At 37.6% G+C, this 21,114-nt stretch overlaps 1 protein-coding gene across 6 annotated transcripts in view; it reads right to left on the reverse strand.

Annotated features, from left to right (window-relative positions):
- Positions 1-21,114, reverse strand: part of FBXW7 (F-box and WD repeat domain containing 7) — a 179,490-nt gene that overhangs the window by 88,911 nt on the left and 69,465 nt on the right. For all 6 annotated transcript variants that reach the window (XM_082051427.1, XM_082051426.1, XM_082051425.1 and 3 more), the window contains exon 2: positions 11,313-11,870. In XM_082051427.1, the coding sequence (XP_081907553.1) occupies positions 11,313-11,801 (489 nt within the window). In that variant the 5' untranslated portion in view covers positions 11,802-11,870. The remainder of the gene's footprint in view (positions 1-11,312; positions 11,871-21,114) is intronic.

Raw genomic sequence — 21,114 nt, forward strand, 5'->3', positions numbered from 1 at the left:
ACAAAACCATCTTTGAGTTTACTAGCTGTCTGATACTCTGACTTCCAACCCCGCCAGCAAAGAAAAGCAGCACAGCAGTACCAAATTCTGACTGGCACAGCGTAGGACAAGTTTCAGCAGTCTGTCCACCAAAACATATACACGTGTATGTATAAACACCGTGTTCTGTGTACTTGTAAGTCATTAGTATTACATGTCCTACAGCACCAAAGCCAAAAATTCTGCAGATGGGTGAATGTCTGAAGGTACCAATTCAAAGTGTCCTTGCTTTGGATGAAGTCTGGCTTAAAGAGAAGGAACATTAATACATTCAGTAAGAACGAGGGATCCATAGAAAATTATTTCAAGTCTGATTTCTTCCATTTAGATCTGTCACTTCCAGTTTGTTAATTAAAATAAGTAAAAATTAAATTAAGTGAATTATTTTCTGTGTGTTTTAGGAAATCTGACCAAGGGATCAGAACTGAAGGAATTATGATATTGGTAAAAAGAGTGTTCATTACTTATTGTCTTTCAATTTTTTTTAGCACTTAATGTATTTGGGTCAATAACCATCATGATAGCTTCCATCCTTAAGAGACACTCTATAAGTAAGAAGAAGAGTCTCCTGCCCACTTCTAAGCATAGATAACCCGTGGCTGGATGACATAAGAATGTGATTTGCACTTACAGGAAACATTGCTCATACTTAAAAGTAGTAATGACTTCTGATGATGCATGAAGTGGAATTTTTCCCTGCTGGCAATCTGTGGTGGCGGTAGGTACATCTTCCACTTCGGTAGAGGCACCAAGGACTGAACCAATGTATTAAAAATCAATAAGCATTAACAGAGTCATATTTCATGACACAGCTGAAAAGAATAGCCACTGTCTGTCAAAGCTAAATTACATGGAATATTACTAAAATTTTCAATTTGCTCCTTTCATATTATGCAATATATAGTCAGGTAGTAACGTCAGGAGAAAACACCAGCTTTTATTAAGAATATAAAAAGAAGGTTCTATAAGGAAATGGTTTGGACCACCTTGACTTGGGACAGAAATCTCTGCACTTCCTCAGTAACTGTGTTCTTCTCAGATTGTCTTGCTAATTCTTATAACAGACTAAAGAAAAAATAATCGAAAATTAGCAAGAAGAGGAGAAAGGAGAAATAAGAGAGAAGTGAGAAGAGATGCCTGACAGCAATGTTTTCCACTTGTACCTCAGTGATTATTACAGAGAAACACATCCATGTACAAGAACTCATGACTTTTACCTGTAAAAACTCAGTCAATTAACAAAATATAACATTACATCATAAGTTGATGACACAGAGTCAATGCACATGAAGTTTTATAGACTTTTTTTTAACAAAAAGCACATTTTACAGTAATTCAGTGAAGTCCTGAACTTGTTTGGCCATGACAGAATGGGCAGAACTCTAGCAAAGTTTGCATTAAGCTGAAGTTTAGACAGCATTTTCATTAACCACACTACGGACATGAAGAAAGCAGATGCTTGTCACAAAGAGAACAGTTTATAGAAACACTAGTTTTAAGTTTTATAGGGATTTTTCTAATAGAAATTTCACTAATAAAGTAATCTGTAAAACATCCACATGCAACATAAACAAAACATAATGGCAGATTAATAAATCTTCACAAAATTCGTGTTATACCTTTACTACACAAGCAAAGCTTCATGCACAGATCAGACACCATATGCTACCAACGAAAAAACAGTTCATGTGTCAAAAACCATCCTTTGTCAGTAGACATTAGATGCTGGCTATTCAAACACTCTGCTGAGACAGCTTAGAAATTTCAGTTTTCCAGAAATTACTAAACAAGCATAAAAATTGACCATGTCTAGTTTTCCTCTTTACACTCAAGAATTTGTAAAGATATCTAAATCACTTTACTGTGCACAGTTTGCTGAATAGCAACATGTTCTGCAGATAATAAATGTTTCCTACAGAAATAAAGGACATATTGCTATTTCGCAGATTACAGTGAGTGAGAAATGCATCAGGAAAAAAATGTTAGTCCTGCAGCAGCTGTTAAATGTAATTCTGATCCTCAGATCACCTTCTGTTCCTCTGGCCCTCTAAGCTGATTTCAGATCTCATGATTTCATAAGGATAAAACATCAGTGAATACAAGGAATATACTGATAACAACTTATATTTCTAAACATACACTTCAAATTCACAGCCCAAAGAATATTTAATTTGGAAACAGGGAGTGTCAACAAAACCAAAAACAAACCTGCCAGCAAAAGTTTTACTTTCTTCACACTTAGATTCACCATTTACATCAAGTTTCATAGCCAGTAACACCAACTTCAGTTAAGCCCCAAAAGGTGAAGCAGTTTAAAGTGACGCTCAGAACAAGGGCATCCACTGATAAAATGCCCAGTAAATACAGCTGTATCACTACAGACTGAAGATATTTGGGGTAACAATCACGTCAGCCAACAGCACCTGCCACATAGTTAAGAACAACATGAGGAACAAATGGCATATCTAAGTGGGGCAGAGCTCCCAAATGTATTTGTTAGACAAGCCATGCATCCCAACTGAGTAAGCATACTGAAAGTATTTTCAAGCACATTGTCATGATTTCTACTTCATAATGCTGTTGCCATGTAATTGGTGAGTTGAAATGGTACTGCGGCAGGTTTTTTTTTTAAAGCTCATTTTTACACTGAGAACAAAGATGCAGAGCAAAAACCACGTAGGTGCCTAACAGCCACTGATTTCAAAACCTATGAAAAAACGTGTGACTAAAAGGCACTGCTTCAAGTAGTTACCTGAAGGTATCCATTTAATTTATTCTTCACAAAGTAAACTGATAGAGCAGTTTGAGTAACACAGCTAAGTTCCTTTCCAGTATTTACTGTTAAGGAGCTCTGCATAAGCCAAGCAACTGAAAGACAATTCAATACAACCTTGTGGCAACGCATCAGTTCTGAGCAGGTCGAAACCAAGAGGCTGTTTCCCCACTCCGGAAGGGGGCTGGCATCTCTTCTGCGTTAGGGAACTGCTGGAAATCCTCCTATGAGCAACCAACCAACATGGCTATGAAAGAATTAGATGTATACATTTATGTTCGGAAGAAATTACTGGACATGTCTGGTAAGAACCACCAGGATAAAAAGCAATGTGTACACTCTGGGATGCAGGCTATAGCTTCACTGCAAAGAAGGTGCAATTGTACATTAAGTCAGACACCTGCACAGACAAGTCTGTCACAATCAAAAGCTCTGTTTATTTTCCAGTGTGGCTAGCTGAGGTAAAACCCTTGACTGAAGTTGAAAGACTGACCTCAATTATTGGCACAGAAGTAGAAAATTGCTCATGCCTTGCTCAGCTAGGTCTTTAGTCTAGTAAGCAAACTGTGTAATGGGAAACTAAATGAGAAACTAAATCAGCACTGGCTCTTACCTCATCAAAAAACATGCATCTTTTTGTAATGATGGGGGAAGGGAGGGGAAAAAAAAAAAAGGGGGGGGGGGAACCCCAATGAAAATCTACTTATTAAATACAATCTTGGAGTCAAAACTGTAAGCCAAACTGTCAATATCAATGTTTCCTGCTAAACTACTGTGGTGGCTGCAATCCCTCTCCCAGGCTGCCTCCACACGAGCCAGGTGTGTTGGGAGAGAACAACCCCCACAACAAACACAGGTGTTGTGAGCCCAAGCTCTGAGACAGCCCCTCCGTGGTCTCAGGGCTCCCACCAGGTGGTGAAACACCCCCCTTCTGCCTGGGCAAGGCAGCAACCATGGGGTCACTCCTGGCAACCTGACACACCTGCCACCTGTATCGCAGCCTGAGCAGGATGGTACCAGAACTTTACCATCTGAAAAGTTCTGGATGTAGACAAAAGGTGGAAAGCACCAGAAATTACCTCATCCTAAGTGCGGCCAGAGTGGAAATGTACTGACCAAAGTCAATGATCTCGGGACCCTATAAATAGCAATGCTAAGCGAGACCTGTGGAGCTCTGGGGGGTGGCAGCAGGCTGTCACCTCGTACCTCCCTCCCAGCTGGGATGCCTCTCGGAGCCACCTCGCGACAAACTGACGCCACAAAGCCGTTCGGGAAGATAGATTTCTCCAGACTCAACGATCACCTGTTGAGAATGCTGATACATTCAAAGTGAGTAATTTGCTTATCACAAGAGGGCAATTTTGGCCACAGCTATACCTCCACATACATTCAAATATCCATGGATTAATGCACACAGACCTGTATGTATGTGTTTTTATCCATATATCTGTGTATGTGTCTATATGTATGTGATCCGATTTATCTCCTTGCAAGTGTAGTGTGATCCTTGCCATTCTCGAATCTGTAAGCAAGTCGCTGTTTTAATTACAACAAATCCAATTGAATTGCATTAGATCACTTTATTCATCAGCTGCTGATTAAGTGTTATTAGAAATCATATATTAAACTTGTGATCTACCTCAATAAATTTCAAACTGCTGCTAAATCCAAACCATGTAAACAATCCATCCGCAGCAACTACCTTTCTTCCTTTCCAGGCAAAGATTCTTCACTTTCCCTTCTATACACAATTACTTACTTCACAAATTATACATTAGCACAGTCATTTAATTCTGTAGTAGTAATTGTAAAAATCATACTGAAAAGAGGTAAGACATCCTTCATTAAGGGAAAGAAAAACCAGGACTTATTATAGAGGAAATTACTGTCCTTTGATTGCAAGTGACATTTTAACATAATTACTAGGTATTCCAAGAACTTTGCATGAGAAAGCTGAACTAGATAGCCAAGTTCTTAGATAAGCCACAACCTATATCAGGGATAACCACATTGCTACAAGCAGAGCCCACATCTCAATTAGCAAGCTTCATGATCTGCTTACAGAGTAGGGAAAATCAGCAGAGCAGCAAAAACCACCAGTTTTTCCTGCTAGTGAAGATGTATGGTCAATTCTACTTGCAAAAGTACAGCTAAACCTCTGCAGGCCTTGGGCAGCAAGTAAAGCCATTACTTAACGCAGTCAAATAAAAGCAGAGCAAGTGAGAAGTACTTTTGAGAAAGAAGTGTTGCCACCTGTAGTAAAGAAGCACGCTACAGCTGAGTACACATGGGGAGGAACCTTGCTATTACAGAGAAACTGAAAAATCTCTATTCCTTCCATGGATGTTTAAATATTTAACAAACTACATCTTTATGACAGTAGTATAACGTTTCCGAATGATCCTGCATGCTTGGAATCATTAACAACTAAACTACATAGTATATAAATAAGAAAAAAGTAAAAGGCTTAAAGTGTTGATTGATATTAATCTCAGAGTATGAATATTTGTAATATTATTAGAGTCCAATATGAAAACAAAGCTCTGTATCAGAAGAGTAAAAAAAAAAAAAAAAAAATTAAACAGCAAAATTTGCTCAAAAATAACCAAACTTTCACGGTAATGCAAAAGTAATTCTGATTGGCAACTGTAAAAACCATTTATTGTTTATTCTAAGTCATGTACTGAACTCTTTTACTTTAGTTCCATAGCTCAGAATAACCATGGGGGGAGAAAATTTGCCAGTTACTAATCTTTTAAAAAGAGCAATGTGAAAGAAAAAGAAGCTTTAATTAACAAGGCAAATCCCAGGGAGAAGCAAGAGGAAAAAAAGTTATATTGCCAGTGTACTAAGTTGAGGGGGGAGCGGGGCGAATGTGTTTTTGTTATTTTTGTTTGCGTTGTTTGTTTTTTGGGGGTTTGGTTTGGTTTTAACAAACAGAGCAAGTCTTTATGTGTATCCTTTTTGACACAGCTTTAGCCAAATTATTATTTAGCTTAAGAACTCTTTAAAGCATTAACTGTTTGAAAACTCAGGAGATAACAGGCATGAAGAATGCATGAAGAATCTGTCTCCCCTATGTGTGATCCCTGGGGGGGAAAAAAAAAAAAAAAAAAAAAAAAAAAAAAAAAAGAAAATCACGTTTTTTTAACCGTTTTTTTGTACTATACAGTTTTTCCTCTTTCTCCTATGCACTCAAAACAGAGAACTATACATCACATTCTTATCACACAAGCCACCTGAAAATGCTTAATAATTATTTTTTAAAGAAAACATTCCTATATCATTTCAGATACTGGAAACTGATATCTTCCCAAATAAAAAATACTGAGTCCTTGTGTTCCAGTTGTATTTAGTCCCTAGACTTAAAAGACATGCTTCAAGTTTTCAGCTGCAAGAGCAGGAAAAGCCTTTGCAAAGGAACACTGCACAAGTCTCTGTAGGGCTGCAGCAAAGCAATAGCAGCCCCCTCTGCTGCTCAAAAAGAAGAAATATTTTAACATCAATATTACCAGAACACCACCCCACCTACACATAATATTCCAGCTTTTTCTCAATTGTGTTTACTGCCTGTACACCAAAAAACTACTTCTAAGGATCAGCATTTCTCTAATAATTCTTTATTTCCCCCTACCCCTACAAAGCTTTTAGCCTATTAACATTCTGATGATAACTGCAGACTTTCATACCTGAGTCTGTTCTCACTTCACATATGCATAGTTTTCGTTAGTTTTAAAAATTAAGTCTATCCTTCCATACAAAGCCAAAAATCGCTGAAAAGAAATCCTTTATATCCTTGTGGCTCTATGTACCAAGCACAGCGCAGTAAAAAATTCTGTCCCTGTTCACACTATTTAAGCTCAAAGCTTTTTAAGCATGGCTTTAGATTTGTTTTGGAATTTGCAAGATGGGTATTTAAACTCCAAGGGATGGATCTTCTTGTGGTACCTTCCTGTCCCAGCTCCAAGAAGTCAACCCAGCTTATTTGTTCTGTCTCTCCACTCTCCACTCCCTAGGGTCAACACACAACCAAGAAAAGGCACACGTGGAACAGCAGCATTACTTACACAGGTGTGCCCAGACAGCACGGTACCCAGAATCAGAGAATATTGCAAACAAAGTACACCATTTTTACAAGAAAACGAAGCTGCTTCTCAGCCTTTACCATTGTTATATGCAATATATGTTATCTAGAAAAGGCATCTATTAAAAAAAAAAAAATCATCTTATTACCTTTAGTAAGGAAGCAAATGCTCAAATATGGCAACTGCTGAAAGAGTATCAAAGTCTTTTTTGTGGTTGTAGATCCAAATATACAAGAATTTTTCATCTTCATTTTAGCTAATCTGTTTTCTAGTTCTTAGGGAGCCCTGGTTAACCACCAAAACAATCACCATCACAGCCCACAATCAGACACCAACTCAGGAAGTTAGTGGAGAGTTCTGCATGCACTATGTCTGACCCCTTATGAGGAGTCACCATCACAGCCCAAATAGCACAGAAATAACATCTCACATTCATATACCCCAATTTGCGAAGTTTCAAGACAGCCTCAATAGAAGAAAAGGAAACCAATGTTTAAGTAAGAGGAGTTTTGTTGCAAAGACTTATTGAACAGTGCCTGTTGTCGAGAAGGATTGAACAACTCCCACAGACAGGCCCAAACAGTCCTTCAGACATCCCTCCAGACAAGCAGGGCAGCCAAATGTGGTTCCTGAAACTCAGAACAAAAAAACTGCTGTGCACCAGCTAAGAATCCTCCAGCTTTACCCGCTCACTTGGATTTTAGAATTCAGGTCCTTACAGAATACATAAAAATACCTTTAGTGCCTTCTAATGTATTGTCCCCACAAAACACAATTTGTGGAGAAATTGATAATACCTAAAATTGGAGGGAGTGGCATGAAAATAAGATATTATATCAAAATTTGAGATGACATCACCCCAAAGTGAGAGGCATACTTTAAGATTAAAAAGGGCTGCCATTTGCCTGTCTCCCAACAACCATTTCCTACAACTTTTTTAACATGGACACAGTAAATTGCATCTTCTAGTTTCTGTGTAATTTTCAGATTGTTTTCCTCTTTTTGCCACAGACCAACTTTGAGCATGCAAGCAGGAGTAAGAAAGGAAGAAAATGCCTTGATACCACAATTTGACCTAGAACAAGTATGTATCTGCATCTGGAGATCTCACACCTGCTAGTCAGATATAAATTAGTTATTTTGCCTAATCATAGAAATCTGTCACAATATTTGCTGGAATGAATGCAGCTAATGCTTCTCAGGAATTCATGGGTTTAATGTTACTTTTTAAGTGATTGTTTCCTAACTAAGGTGGCTTCAACATTAGACACACTTAATATTAAAACTATCACGTAATGTAGAATTTTAGATAAAGAAAAACTACTAGAACAAAGTTAAACTCATGGTAGCTTGAGTACAAATGATAATTACTTTTTTCCCTTTCTACAAAATATATCAAATCCAAACCAAAGCTGAATGAACCTGTAAAATATTTTAACTGTTTAGAAACAATTTTAAGATAATCACAAAGCAAATACTCCTCTGAATAAGAGAAGTTCACAGCAGTTAATGAAAAACAACTCATCTTGATGGAAACTGAAAGCCTCAATTAAAATAAAAAGACAGCCTGCTGCTGTCAAGTGGAAGTCCAGGTGATATGTGGCAAACGTAGGCAAGGACACACTGTGGTGTTATGCGGGAACCTTGCCATTTCCTTCCTTAGCCACACAGGATCCCACATAGCCAAGAACCAAAGGAAGTCAGATTAGAAAGAGACTTCATTCAGTAGTTGATGAGGAAAGGCATAAAAAACCAGAAGATTAAAGAACAGAAATATCCAAAAGTTGAGATGAGCTGCACAACACCACTTATAGCAGTAGCAGTTGCTATTTTATTCTGCTTCAATATTATCTCTTGGCACTTAGTAGTGACGAAAACTGTGTGTTGCCAATACTGCTATGTACAACCAGACTAAACTAGAGACTGTGTTGGCTCAGGACTGCATGCTCCTGAGGAGCCAGGCTTACGTCTGAGCAGTGGATTCCCCCATGGCAGCCAATACTGGTGCTGCAAAGCAAGTTTCCCAGGAGAACAGCACACAGCAAGGGAGCAGGTAATTCAGCCCAAGTAACGAGGAGAATTGTACGAGACTACAAATGCTGAGAATCGTATCTGAAAATCTAAAAATAAGTCTATCAGGTTTGAGTCTTCCAGGATGAGTCTATCTTCAACAGGTAGAACCAGAAATCACTTGCAAATACAGCTGATGAGTTTACAAACACTTTCTCTTCTCACAGAACAGCATATTAGCCTTTTTTTATTTTTACTCTAGTAATTCACTCATGCTCCAGAACAGCTACATTTCTACAACATTTCTTAACACAGAATGTGTTCCTATAGTTAAATGTTAGTTTATTAATGATTTGCAGCATTAATGTCACCCTATGTCTGTCTTACTGTGTAACCATGACCTAGAGCGGTGCCAGCTCAAGCAGCTTTCTAACCTGTGCTGATCCTTTGGCTACGCAGTTAAAACTACCTAAAACAGAGTGGCATCATGAATCAAGAATGATTCCCAAACATGGTACCCTGGTCCCAACAGTTCTGGCAGGAGCACAGGCCTGGGGGCGGAGCACAGCCCAAAGTGGCTAGCACTGTAGGGAAACAATACACCAAGCAACCATCAGGACACACAGAAATCATGCATCTTCACAAAAATCTTTCAGACAACTTCCTTCAGGCTAAAGCAGCTTATTTCTGCTTATGACAAGTACACCTCAAAGAAACAAAGGGAAAACCTGCATTTGTTATTAGAGATGATTGAAAAAAAGCTTCAGAACTGACCACCACTGAAAACTCCACTCTACTATGTCTGTATGTGATTTGAGTATGGTTATTTACAAAGCACTTCAAAGAGTTACCAATTCAGAGACCTAAAACTATATTTTTGATGTCAGGTCCATACTGGATGCAAGTTTTTATATGATACTCAGTAAGTCATACTAAAACCAGGAAAACCAAAGCATTAGAATAGAAACAAGAATTTGAGTTATAAAAAGCCAAACTGAATGACGTGGAATACGACAGTATTCCACTCCACATTAAAAAGCATATACTTCAGTACCTTGAACAGTAGAATTATCAATAGAAAGTTATATAATTTACTAAAAACTCATGTGAAAATATTACAACTTTTCAAAAATCAAAGATGTTAGTTGAGACACTTTAAACATACAAGTTACATACATAGTTACTACCAAAACCACGTTGCTGCAGCTTCCTGATTCTATTTACCTGTTTTCATGAATCTTCAAGACTGATTTTGCATCTCTATACAATTCTGTTCATAATCACATAGGAAACCCTGTTAACTTATGTTCACTGATTTCTTGTGGATTTGTTTTGTTTTACATCAGGTTTGTTGGCTTTTTTTAAAAAAAAGTACATTATAAACATTTGAGGGGGTTTTGTAATTTTGTTTTTTGAAAGTTAAGAGGAGGCTAGGTGTTCTATTACCAATTAAAGATTAAGAAAAAGGAACTGGCACACAGGCTTAGGAATAACCTTCTTCCGCAAGAACACTTGCCTGCTCCTCTTTTTTATGAGTCAGTATCACCACTTTCATTATTTTTTCAGTTTTTGCTACTGCTAAGAGTGAAGAAAATCTCTCTCCTGAAGAATCTGAAAAATATAATGAACTACTAAGGTACACTGGAGCTAAAACTCCAAAAACGTTTTTTTCTTTAATCTATAAGGTTAGGTGATTTAAGTAGCAATAAACCCACAAATATTTATTTCCAAATTCTTATTGCAAATCTGAAGGTCTCAACAATCATTGCATACAATTTACAAGGTATTCACAAGCAGGATATCAGACAAAGTTATGTAATGACTTTGTAACTGAATGACTGGCTAAGACACTTTTTTTTTAACCTGTGTTCTGTAAATAAACCCACAATAACCTGGTCAGAAGGAAAAACTTGATGTTTCAGTAATATTCCACCCTATTTTTTCATTACAATGTTTTCATCTAAATGAATCAGATATTCTCAGAGAACACCACATATGCACAATTCCTTACCTTCCTTCATGCCTGCTTTGAGAAGGAAAACATCATAAATCGTGCCAGAAAGGTATTATTTAGTGTATGAGTTAGCATGTGAAAATATTCATAAAGAAACACCTTGATCTTCTGAACAGAGTCACCAGAGTACTACTCCTTAAAATATACAGGAGTATTTGCTCATGTCGAATGCATGAAAATAATTTGATTATTAATAGTTAAAACTGCATAGTTTTTGTGGACTGCATAAATTCTTCACAATGAGATCTTCAGCAAGAAAGATCTTTGCTTCATTGTAAAACTTCAGTCTAAGTTAAATACAAAAATTATTTCCTCAAATCCAGAGTTAACAAGGAGTGAGAACTAAAAAAAAAAAAAAAAAATTAAATTAAAAAAAAATGTAGCTTCTCACCTTTGTCTTTATGTACAATGGCGATGAGTGGTGAATGGGCAAGTCCACGAGGCTACTGGAATTTGTGACACTGTTACTATTAGCGTGTTCATCTTCTCTACTGCTGTCATCAGACTGATCGAAATCATCACTCTCCTGGTCCATTTCCTCCTCCTCTTCCGCCTCCTCCTCATGATCACCAGAATGTTCATCATCTTCTTCCTCTTGGTTACAAGTGGATTCTTCATCCACTGTAATAAGTCTATTGTTATTTTCTTCTAACTGTTCCTGCTGAGACTCATGCCTGTCATCAAATCCAGGTTCTTCTCCTCCTATCTCCCCATTCCTCCCAATATGCTGCTCCTCTTGTTGTCGTCTTTGCTGCTGCTCCTCCTCTTCTACAACCCGATTCATCTGCTCCTCATCTACTTGGCTTGAGGAAGCATTACCTCGAAGAGATCCACCAGTTCGTCGCCTCTTGCTGCCCACAGAGAGCAGTTCCTGATTCATTTCCAAAAGCCAGCTTGCTACTTCTTGGACCTTGGCTAGGCTATCTGAAGATGCAAATGCTTTCACATTCTAAGGAGACAAAACACGAAAAAGCGGGAAATTACAAAAGTTACAATTTTTATTAGATAAAGCAGTAAAAACTTATTTCATTGTATTAGTCCTGACAACGTCAAATTCCAAGAAACAAGGAATAAATTTCTACTTGAGGCACACTAGAAAAACCCAGACTGCAGAGAACTTTGTAGCAGGATTGTTATTTCTTCTATCAAACAGTCTGATCGTGATTTCCAAAAGCACCAGATTCTGCAAAATTCAGAATATCTACTTCCTCTCCTAGAGAATCCACTTGAACCATTAACATTCATGTTAACAGAAGATCCAAGTATGTCATATTACTTGCCAAAAATTGGACAAAGAACATTTTCAAATGGGATATTTTCCCTCTCATTTGATTACAGACTTTATATATATATATATCTAACTCACAAATGATGAATTGCTTTTGGTCTTATGCCTTAAGAGCAGGCATATTTTCGGCTATAATTGGAAGTTTCATTTCTTGTTACTAAGATTTTCTTTCAGATAAATGAAAAATATAACGACCACTAAAGAATATATCCTTATCACTTTCAAATCATAAACTGGCCACAGAGATGCCCAGTGGTCAAAAGCAGACATCAATAGGCACCCTGTGCAGCCCAGAAATGGCACATGCCTTGTCCGACAAAAATCACTGTTAGCAGTATCAGTTCTCCAAAATCTTAAGAAGCTAAAAGAATTGTTGAATGAGACTCTGACAAGTTTAGAAATTGCCAAATTTAGGTGGATACTAACAGAAACTGAAAAATACACAATTTCAAAATTATCCACACATTTGGCTACACATGTGCATGTAAACAATATAAAAGAACAGAGAAATAAATTACAGTCTAGCTAGATCTTAAATTTGGTATTACATTTCCAGCTCTACAACCTTTCAGGCTGGCACATCCTGACTCCAAGTCCCCTAAATTCATGTGATGAGTTGAGTTGGTGAAGTCAGACATGACCTCAACAAGCGGTCAGATTCACAGATTGCACAGGAAAAAGTGCACAAATAGAAATCAACTAGCTTTTTCACCACTGTGCTCGGGTGTCCATATCACAGTATCACAGTATGTTTGGGATTGGAAGGGACCTCAAAAGATCATCTAGTCCAATCCCCCTGCTGGAGCACGAACGCCTAGGTGAGGTCGCACAGGAACATGTCCAGGTGGGTTTTGAATGTCTCCAGAGTAGGAGACTCTACAAGCCCCCTGGGCAGCCTGTTCCAGTGCTCTGTCACCCTCACTGAGAAGAAGTTTTTTCTCAAATTTAAGTGGAACCTCTTGTGTTCCAGCTTGATCCCATTACCCCTTGTCCTATCATTGTTTGCCACCGAGAAGAGCCTGGCTCCATCCTCGTGACACTCACCCCTGACATATTTATGAACATTAATAAGGTCACCCCTCAGTCTCCTCTTCTCCAAACTAAAGAGACCCAACTCCCTCAGACTTTCTTCATAAGGGCGATGCTCGACTCCCTTAATCATCTTCGTTGCCCTACGCTGGACCCTCTCCATCAGTTCCCTGTCCTTCTTGAACTGAGGGGCCCATAGGGTCCATAGACCAAACACACACTGAGCAGGCTACACAGTGAGAGGTTCAGAAAGCACAACAATGCAATACTGGAATGGAGAAAGACTCCTGAGTGTCCTTGGAGTAGAAGCAATGAAGGATAGAAGTTTCCATGAGTTCTTCAAGTACAGGAAGATATTCTCCCAACCCTTCCCACCCCCTTCACTCCTTTTTTGAGAAAGTCCTCTATCTCTGTTTAAAACAAACAAACAAACAAAACAAAACACAAAAAAACCCACAACAACCACACACCTGGCACCTTGGATGATAGATGTGTGGAACTGATAAAGCCCAGCTTTACTCATGACATTTGTGAAAACATTCAACTTACTCGTGAGGAGGGAAGAAAGTAGGAGAAACCATAGCTCTAAGGTAATTTTCATTGTGTTGTACCATGAAAGTCACAGAAACACATTTACAGATTTTTTTCAAGTGTTGCACTGAGAAGGATTCGTAGATGGGATTCTGCACACTTGACCCCTCTTTCTCAGGGAAGCATTACTTACATCCCAAAGACGTGGTTCTCAAGTTTCCACATATCTACCCAGATGACAACTGCCCCCAAATAAAACCTTATGAGTTCAAAAGCCTAAATATATGTTCTAAAGAAAGAGTCCACCGGCAATTAGCTCCAATCAGTGAATGAGAAGCTAATACTAAAAGACAATTAAGCTCCACACATCAAGGCAAAGACATGATGGAAGCAGAGGCCATGCTGACTCCTGCTTTTACCAGGACAAAAAGCATTAGGGGCACTGGGGTGCATGTGACCCAAACCAGAAGCTAATGACTGCAGCCTTCAGTGCAAGGGGCATCAAAAGTGAGTGTGTTTCACTTTCTATATATAGTAAGTAGCACATGAGAAAGAGTGCACTCTTCATAGCATCTAAGAGGAATGTTTTCACTTAAAATTTTTCCTCAAAGCCCAGAAACCTTGGCATATTGGAGTGATGTTTAATAACTGCATTTCATCAAATATCAAATTTGTTTGCATATATAATCTGAGGATAGTACAACCTATTTAACAGGCTTGCTACATAGTTCAGGCATTATGAAGATGACAAAACTACATCTAATTTGGAATATTTTAAGCATTAAATCATGCAAAAATCACTCATTTAAAAAAAAGGCCAAGAGATCTACATCTTCACAATCTACCAATTTTAGCTTCCATCACAAATGATTCTCTAAATAGCTGTGAATGAAGCTTTAAAGTTTTAATCATATTTTTTTCAGTATCAACAGCATTACTTCAAATATATGCATCAATTTTTGGTTTAGGACTTGATAAAACTGCAAATGTTGCATTTGTTTCCATAATTTAATACATACTTTCAATTTATACCTATGAACAACCAACAAAAAAGGTCAGCAAGTAATAAAATGCCTGAATCTGCTAAATGCTTAAGTGACAAAAATGACACTATTGTTAATATACCCAAATTAAATTCCAGCCAATTAAAAAGAAATGAACATACACTAGTACTATTACATATTATTAATTATTCTTACATTTTTGTAGTGACCATTAACTCACAAAATTAGCTTCAGTCATAAGTTATTTCAGTTTTACTCTGTATTTGCACAAATAAACTCAACTTGGATTTTCCAGAAGCCTGTAAAATGCATTATCAAAATTTAATTACAAGCAGTGCTGCATCAGAAATCATCAGTATGCAAAGAGGTGATGCATTCACTGAAGAACAGATGGATGTACATTATCTGAGATATTTGAAACATTAAAGCTGCCTTCTGTCACATAAGTGCTTTCAGAATTAACTACTGTCAGCTTAATACACAAGATACAATCATTTCAATATATAAGGCAGATAAGGAATAAGACAGGATTATTATTTTGCAGGAAGAAATGTATTTACAAATCAACTACCAGAGAACTAAAATGCTGTGTTTTCAGCTAGCACAGTACCTCCTTCATTTATACTCTCAGCCGCAAATTACTCAAATCAGCTAAACTCCAGCATATCAGAGAGGAAAGGTATTGCTTCCTACACAACTCAGACCACGAAGAGATTTTTTTTTTTTTTTTAGACAGAAACCGAAACATTGCAGAACAGTTGCAACACTTTCATAAACATGCAAAACTCATTACATTTGGTCAACAAGTCTAACTTAGCAACTCCCAGGTAAGTTTTGTAATGCTTGTGGTCAGTGGTATGGAAAAGCAAAATACAAGTAATCCCTAAGGGAAATGGAAGTCCCTGGACTGATCCAGCTGTAAATTCAGAGTTAATGAACACATCCTCCATTTATATTGAAGATAAAATGCTCCTTAAGCAGAATTCTTCAGCTTTATCCATTAAATTTGCACAGAGGACTTTATACAAATTAACCCAGAACAACAGTTGCTCAAAACCACCTCTAAGAAGTAGCAAGCAACACCAGAAAACTACAGAGAAAACTCCTCGGGTTTATCTACCACAGCAGGTTGCATTTTCTAAGTAGAAAGCAAAAAAGGAACATCCCACCCAAGCTAAGGATCTCCTATGATTTAATTTCAACATCCCAACCTATCTTCTGAAGGAAAAATGAAATCCTTACAAGCATGCTTTGCCCAAGCTGGACACTGGTGTGTTGGTACCTCAGAGCCAAGCTGACATTAGCAAGCAGTGCAGCACCATAGGAGCAGATGTGCAAACGTGAGGACTGGGCAGCCCAGGATTCGGCTGTGGCAGGGGGGAAAGGGCTGTTATTTCCAGACCAGCTCTGACCCCCACAGTCCACCCTCATAGCCAGAGCACATCTTCTGGTTTAGTTTTGCCCAGGAAGTGCTTGGGGACACCTGTGCTTTAACTCCTTCTGTTGGGGAACAGGTGTGGACAATCAGGAGTTACACTTCCAAAGTGTCCTGTTGATCCAAATTCAGACTAACAGACAAAATGCAAATGCACGTGACAATGGGTACTGGGTACACATCAGCCCTGCCAGCCACCTAAAACCTGTCAAACCCATTTAAAGAACATGTATACAAAGAGAATTAAATGCAGCTTCAAGCAGGTAGAAGCAAACAACATAATTAACATTGTTGTATGAAAAAAAGGAAAAAAAAATAGTTGAGTATATGGTCATAACAGCTAACAATGCAAAACACTATGAGCAAGCAACCCACGTGCTATATTAACAAAAATGTTTAATATATTGATGTGATTACTGGCTACACAGTTTGTATATAGGAAAGATTTTGAACAATAGCAAAGTAACAAATCAAAACAATCAATATGCAGTAACTGGAAACTGAAACTATACGAAGTCAAATGAAGAATCCACCACCTTCTTTTATAGATTATGGTAGTGCCACAACTTAAAGCCACAACTTAAAATAAAAGTTATGAACTTTGAACAGAAGTTACAGAAGAATAATTTTGCTGTGTTACACAGGATGGCAATCTTGATCATAGAAATGGACTCCTCAAGCCATAAAATTCTGAGTTGAATACATTGTACAAAAGAGGAAAATAAATAAACATGTATTTCATCAGCACAAAATGCTGGTTAGGGCAAGATTAACACACAGCTTTAAATAATTTCAGTAACTTTTCATCAAAATCAAACACATCATTAACAACGTATCTCATTCTACAAGCATACATGCATGTTTTTTGTAAGAAAAATAAACTACTTCTTCCAAACATATACACACCTCACATCTCTCAGTCAACTCCATTATTCATGGCTCCAAGCTCCAGAACAAATTAACAGCTAAAAAAATTATCTGCTTCTGCTCTATCACCCTATCCAGCAAAGCTCTGGCAATGCTTAGGGAAACACACACATAACTTTTCTATTGGATTAATATTATCCTGCTCCCTTTTTCATTCTCTCTAGTAACAATCAGGTCATTTTGTTTATTTGATGCTAAGTGGTCAGAGTAACCACTACTAAATGAAAGTGCTCCCCTAATTACTTACTTATGTCAAACATGAATCTGACAGCACACACAAAAAATATTTACCATTCATTAAATTAAAAAAAATACCACAATTAGTTTCCTGTACAAATCTAATTAAGTCCAGATGCCTCTAATCTTCTTGTGTGGCCACTTTTAATTACCTTCTTCCCTACTGTAATCTGGCCTCAATTTTCTATCTACCTTCTGAGGCTTTTCATCAAGCCCTTGTGCCCTGACCTTCCCTCCTAAATGTTTCTGAACAAAGAGAATTCCAGTTTTGCCAGTGCATATGGTCTACTGTAGATGTCTCTCCCTTCTGGTCACTTGCTTCTATTAACCCCACAATCCTATTTCAACAGACCTTATCCTTTCTCTCTTTCACCATCCAAACTTATTTTTTTTTTCTCCCAGGACTGACTCCTTTTCCCATCCCATGCCTCACTCAGCCTCCCAACCCCTTTTGGCCCACAGTGCTACTTTACAGTCCCAGACACATTGTTCCATTCTGATCCATTCCCTGCAGAAAGCGAAGAGGGTTACATGAAACAATAGCTGATGATATGTGAGTAGTAAGAGCACAATAGAGCAATGTCCCGTGCTATCATTTATGAGGACAAACACATAGTATTAAAAAGAAAACTCGGGCCTGGAAGGACAAAGAGGCACAGAGGACTTACCAGGTAATCGTACCTCTTTTTGTAGACACAAGTAAAGTATTCAATATGGGATAAAATATGAAATAGCACACAAAACCCACTAGAGAATGAGAACACAAAAAGTGGTTTCGGAAATGCGTAATTGCTACAAGAATTTACATATATTTAGCACTACTTCAGATGATAAGGAGTATCAGAGGTAGAGGAAAGATTAATAGACGTGGCATGAGCAGAAGTTTAGAAGAAACAGCTTGAGCTACAATTAGTCAACATACTTATGCTTTAGATTACAATAAAATATTTATGCCTAATTACTTTATACACATTAAGGTATGTTATATCACTAACAAAACAAGAGCCCAGGACTCACATTGCATTCTCCTGACCTTCAGCTACATTCACACACAGATTCCCATCTGCAGATGTCCAAACCCTGCTTAAAACTCAACTGCTGAACCAAATATAAGATTATCTGTTTAACAGGTCTTTGTCCTGTTAGTGTGGAAAAATAAAGTCTTCCATTTTATGGATCTGTCAGTTCTTTTCTTTACATTTATTTTTTCCATAGTGTTTCCACATGATCTCCATTTGTGGACATTTAACATCATCACAGAACTTTAACTTTTAACTGAAACTCTTTATTCAGAAACAAATATCACTGTATTGCACAAGTATGCAGATGAACAAAATTCTTTTCACCCATCCTTGTAAAAGCCCAGTCTCCTCGATACATGTTGACTTAACCCTCACAGAGAGTGACTGTGGGTACAGAGTGGGAAAAGCTGCAAAAGATGCAACGTTCTTCCTTGCTGCATCCCACCAGGGCACACCTGGATTCATCCCATTCACGTGGAAAACACAACCACCTGCGGGGCTCATGCACACACACAAACACAGAATCTGGACATATTACAGCTAAAATGGATTCCACGGATTCTCTTTGCAACAGCAAGAGGAGTATCAAGTCTTAATGCTTTAAACCAAAAGCCCTTCTCTTCCCTCCTCATGCTTTCTCCTCAAAACCAGGGCTGCTCTGGCTAAAACTTGTATTAACAATATTAACAATATTAACTCAAAGACTCCTTGCAGAAAGGGAAAAAAAAAAAAAAAAAAAAAAAAGCCAATCTGAGTTAAAGCTGTAGCAGTTTTTAATGCTGTAGCACAGAGAATCATGCTATAAAATGTATTAATAGAGACCTGATGACAAAATTAAAGCAATCAACACATAACAGGAAGAGAGGAAAGCACTGATTTTTTTTTCTGTAAACACTTCTACATAAGTAATTCATGACCTTAATTATTATATTTGAAGTGTTAAAAAAATGCCTGCATTTTCCTTGTTTCACAAAGGAGAAAAATATAGCAAGTGATTAGTAAATAGTGTGCTACGCAAGTTATGGTTTTACCTTAAAATTTGACACTCAACAAAATGAGAATTACTGTGAGATACTGTAGTAAGGATGAAGTGCAAATAAGAGGGAAATGCAAAAGTGACCATTAGGAAATTGTTGAAAGCTTCCATCACCCAGTAATAAGAAAAAGTATTTTTAAAAAATAAAACTTTCAAGTCCTTTTCCTCAAAGTCATATCCAAACTGACAAGTTATTAACACCAATATTGTGTTATTGAAGAAGTGGGGAGCTCTTATCTGTCTATCAAGAATACTGTTCATACTCCCTAGCTCCCCAAAAGCCAGGACCATCAGTAGAAGTACAAAAGTTACTCCTTATTTTCAGTTCTGCATTGTTGTATTTTCATCAAGATCAGAGAATGGATATAATTTAGAATAAACCCATTTTAATTCCTTGAACTATATCATGGGAGGCAACAATCCACAGTAGAAGATCACTATTATGACTGATTTTACTCTGTTCACATAAATAATCATGTTAGTTTTAGTAGTCATATTAATAATGACTTATACAGAAGATAGCTGGTTTGACTTTTCACTAACAACTCTTTAAAGCAAAAGGATTAAGCTATAAAATGTGACAAGTTAACTATCATGTGCAACTAATGAAAAGCTTCTCTCCCCTTCTCCTCAGAAAAGGCAAAGCAGAAAAAAAGCTCTGAGTTATTTAAAGGGTGCCAAGTTTTTCAACAACTATTGGAAACAAAACAGGCAAGTCCTCCATACAACCCCCCACTTAATGGAGTGTCCATTTTCTCATTGAAAGAACCTCCGCGCTAGAAAAGTAAAGCACATAATTTTCAATTACATTTTCTCATGCTTTCTGCTTTGTCAACTGTACCATTACTTGGGTTCCTGTATTAACATTTTTACCTCTCTAAATAAAAAATTCTTACCTTGGATAATTAATAAATACCTGTTTTTTTCACAAATTACATTACTACAAGAAGTCTATACTACTATTGCAAGTGATACAGCACAAGCATGCTTGTTTGCTCGATTTAGAATAGCAAGTTTCTTCTGTTAATATTTCAGTCTCATGTAAACTATGCCTTCTGTGATACTAACAAGGATTTCCTGCCAAAAAAAAAAAAAAATTAGATCATCCTTACAGCAACATAAACAGTATCTTTAGTTACATTAGTTGGGAAGCACATGGGCTGAAAAATTCTCAGATGAGAGAAACAGGCAGGCAGTTTTTTATAGTCCCTTGGAATTTAAAGATGCTGTTTTATGCCTGCTTAGCAAAGGGTAGAAGTGTACAAACAGAATCATCCCAACTCTTACTTCATGATAGGTACAGAATTTATCTACAAAAAACCATCACAAATCCTTTTACAGTGCAACAGGAGACTAAGCAGTCCTTCAAACTTAACAGGTTTGGATAATTTGGGGGTTTAATTCACCTTTCTTCCCCAAAAGTAAGTAAACGAGGTTTGTTGGTCTGTGGTAGTTGTGATAGCTTTCCAAGCTGGCCTGAAATCTCCACAGCACGAAGCATTGCATTCCACTTTCTACAGATGCCTTTCTGCCCCCCAAGCCAGACCACCTATATTGCCTATAACAAAAGTCCTTGCAGTCAAGTTTTACAGCATCATTGTCAACAGGACTGCATGCGGGGATCTCCCAGCTGCCTGGAACAAAAACTCCTTAGGATGGGTTCATGCAACTCAAGGCCTTCCCT

Source organism: Streptopelia decaocto (genome assembly GCF_964273445.1).
Source record: "Streptopelia decaocto genome assembly, chromosome: 4".
Lineage (NCBI taxonomy): Eukaryota > Metazoa > Chordata > Aves > Columbiformes > Columbidae > Streptopelia > Streptopelia decaocto.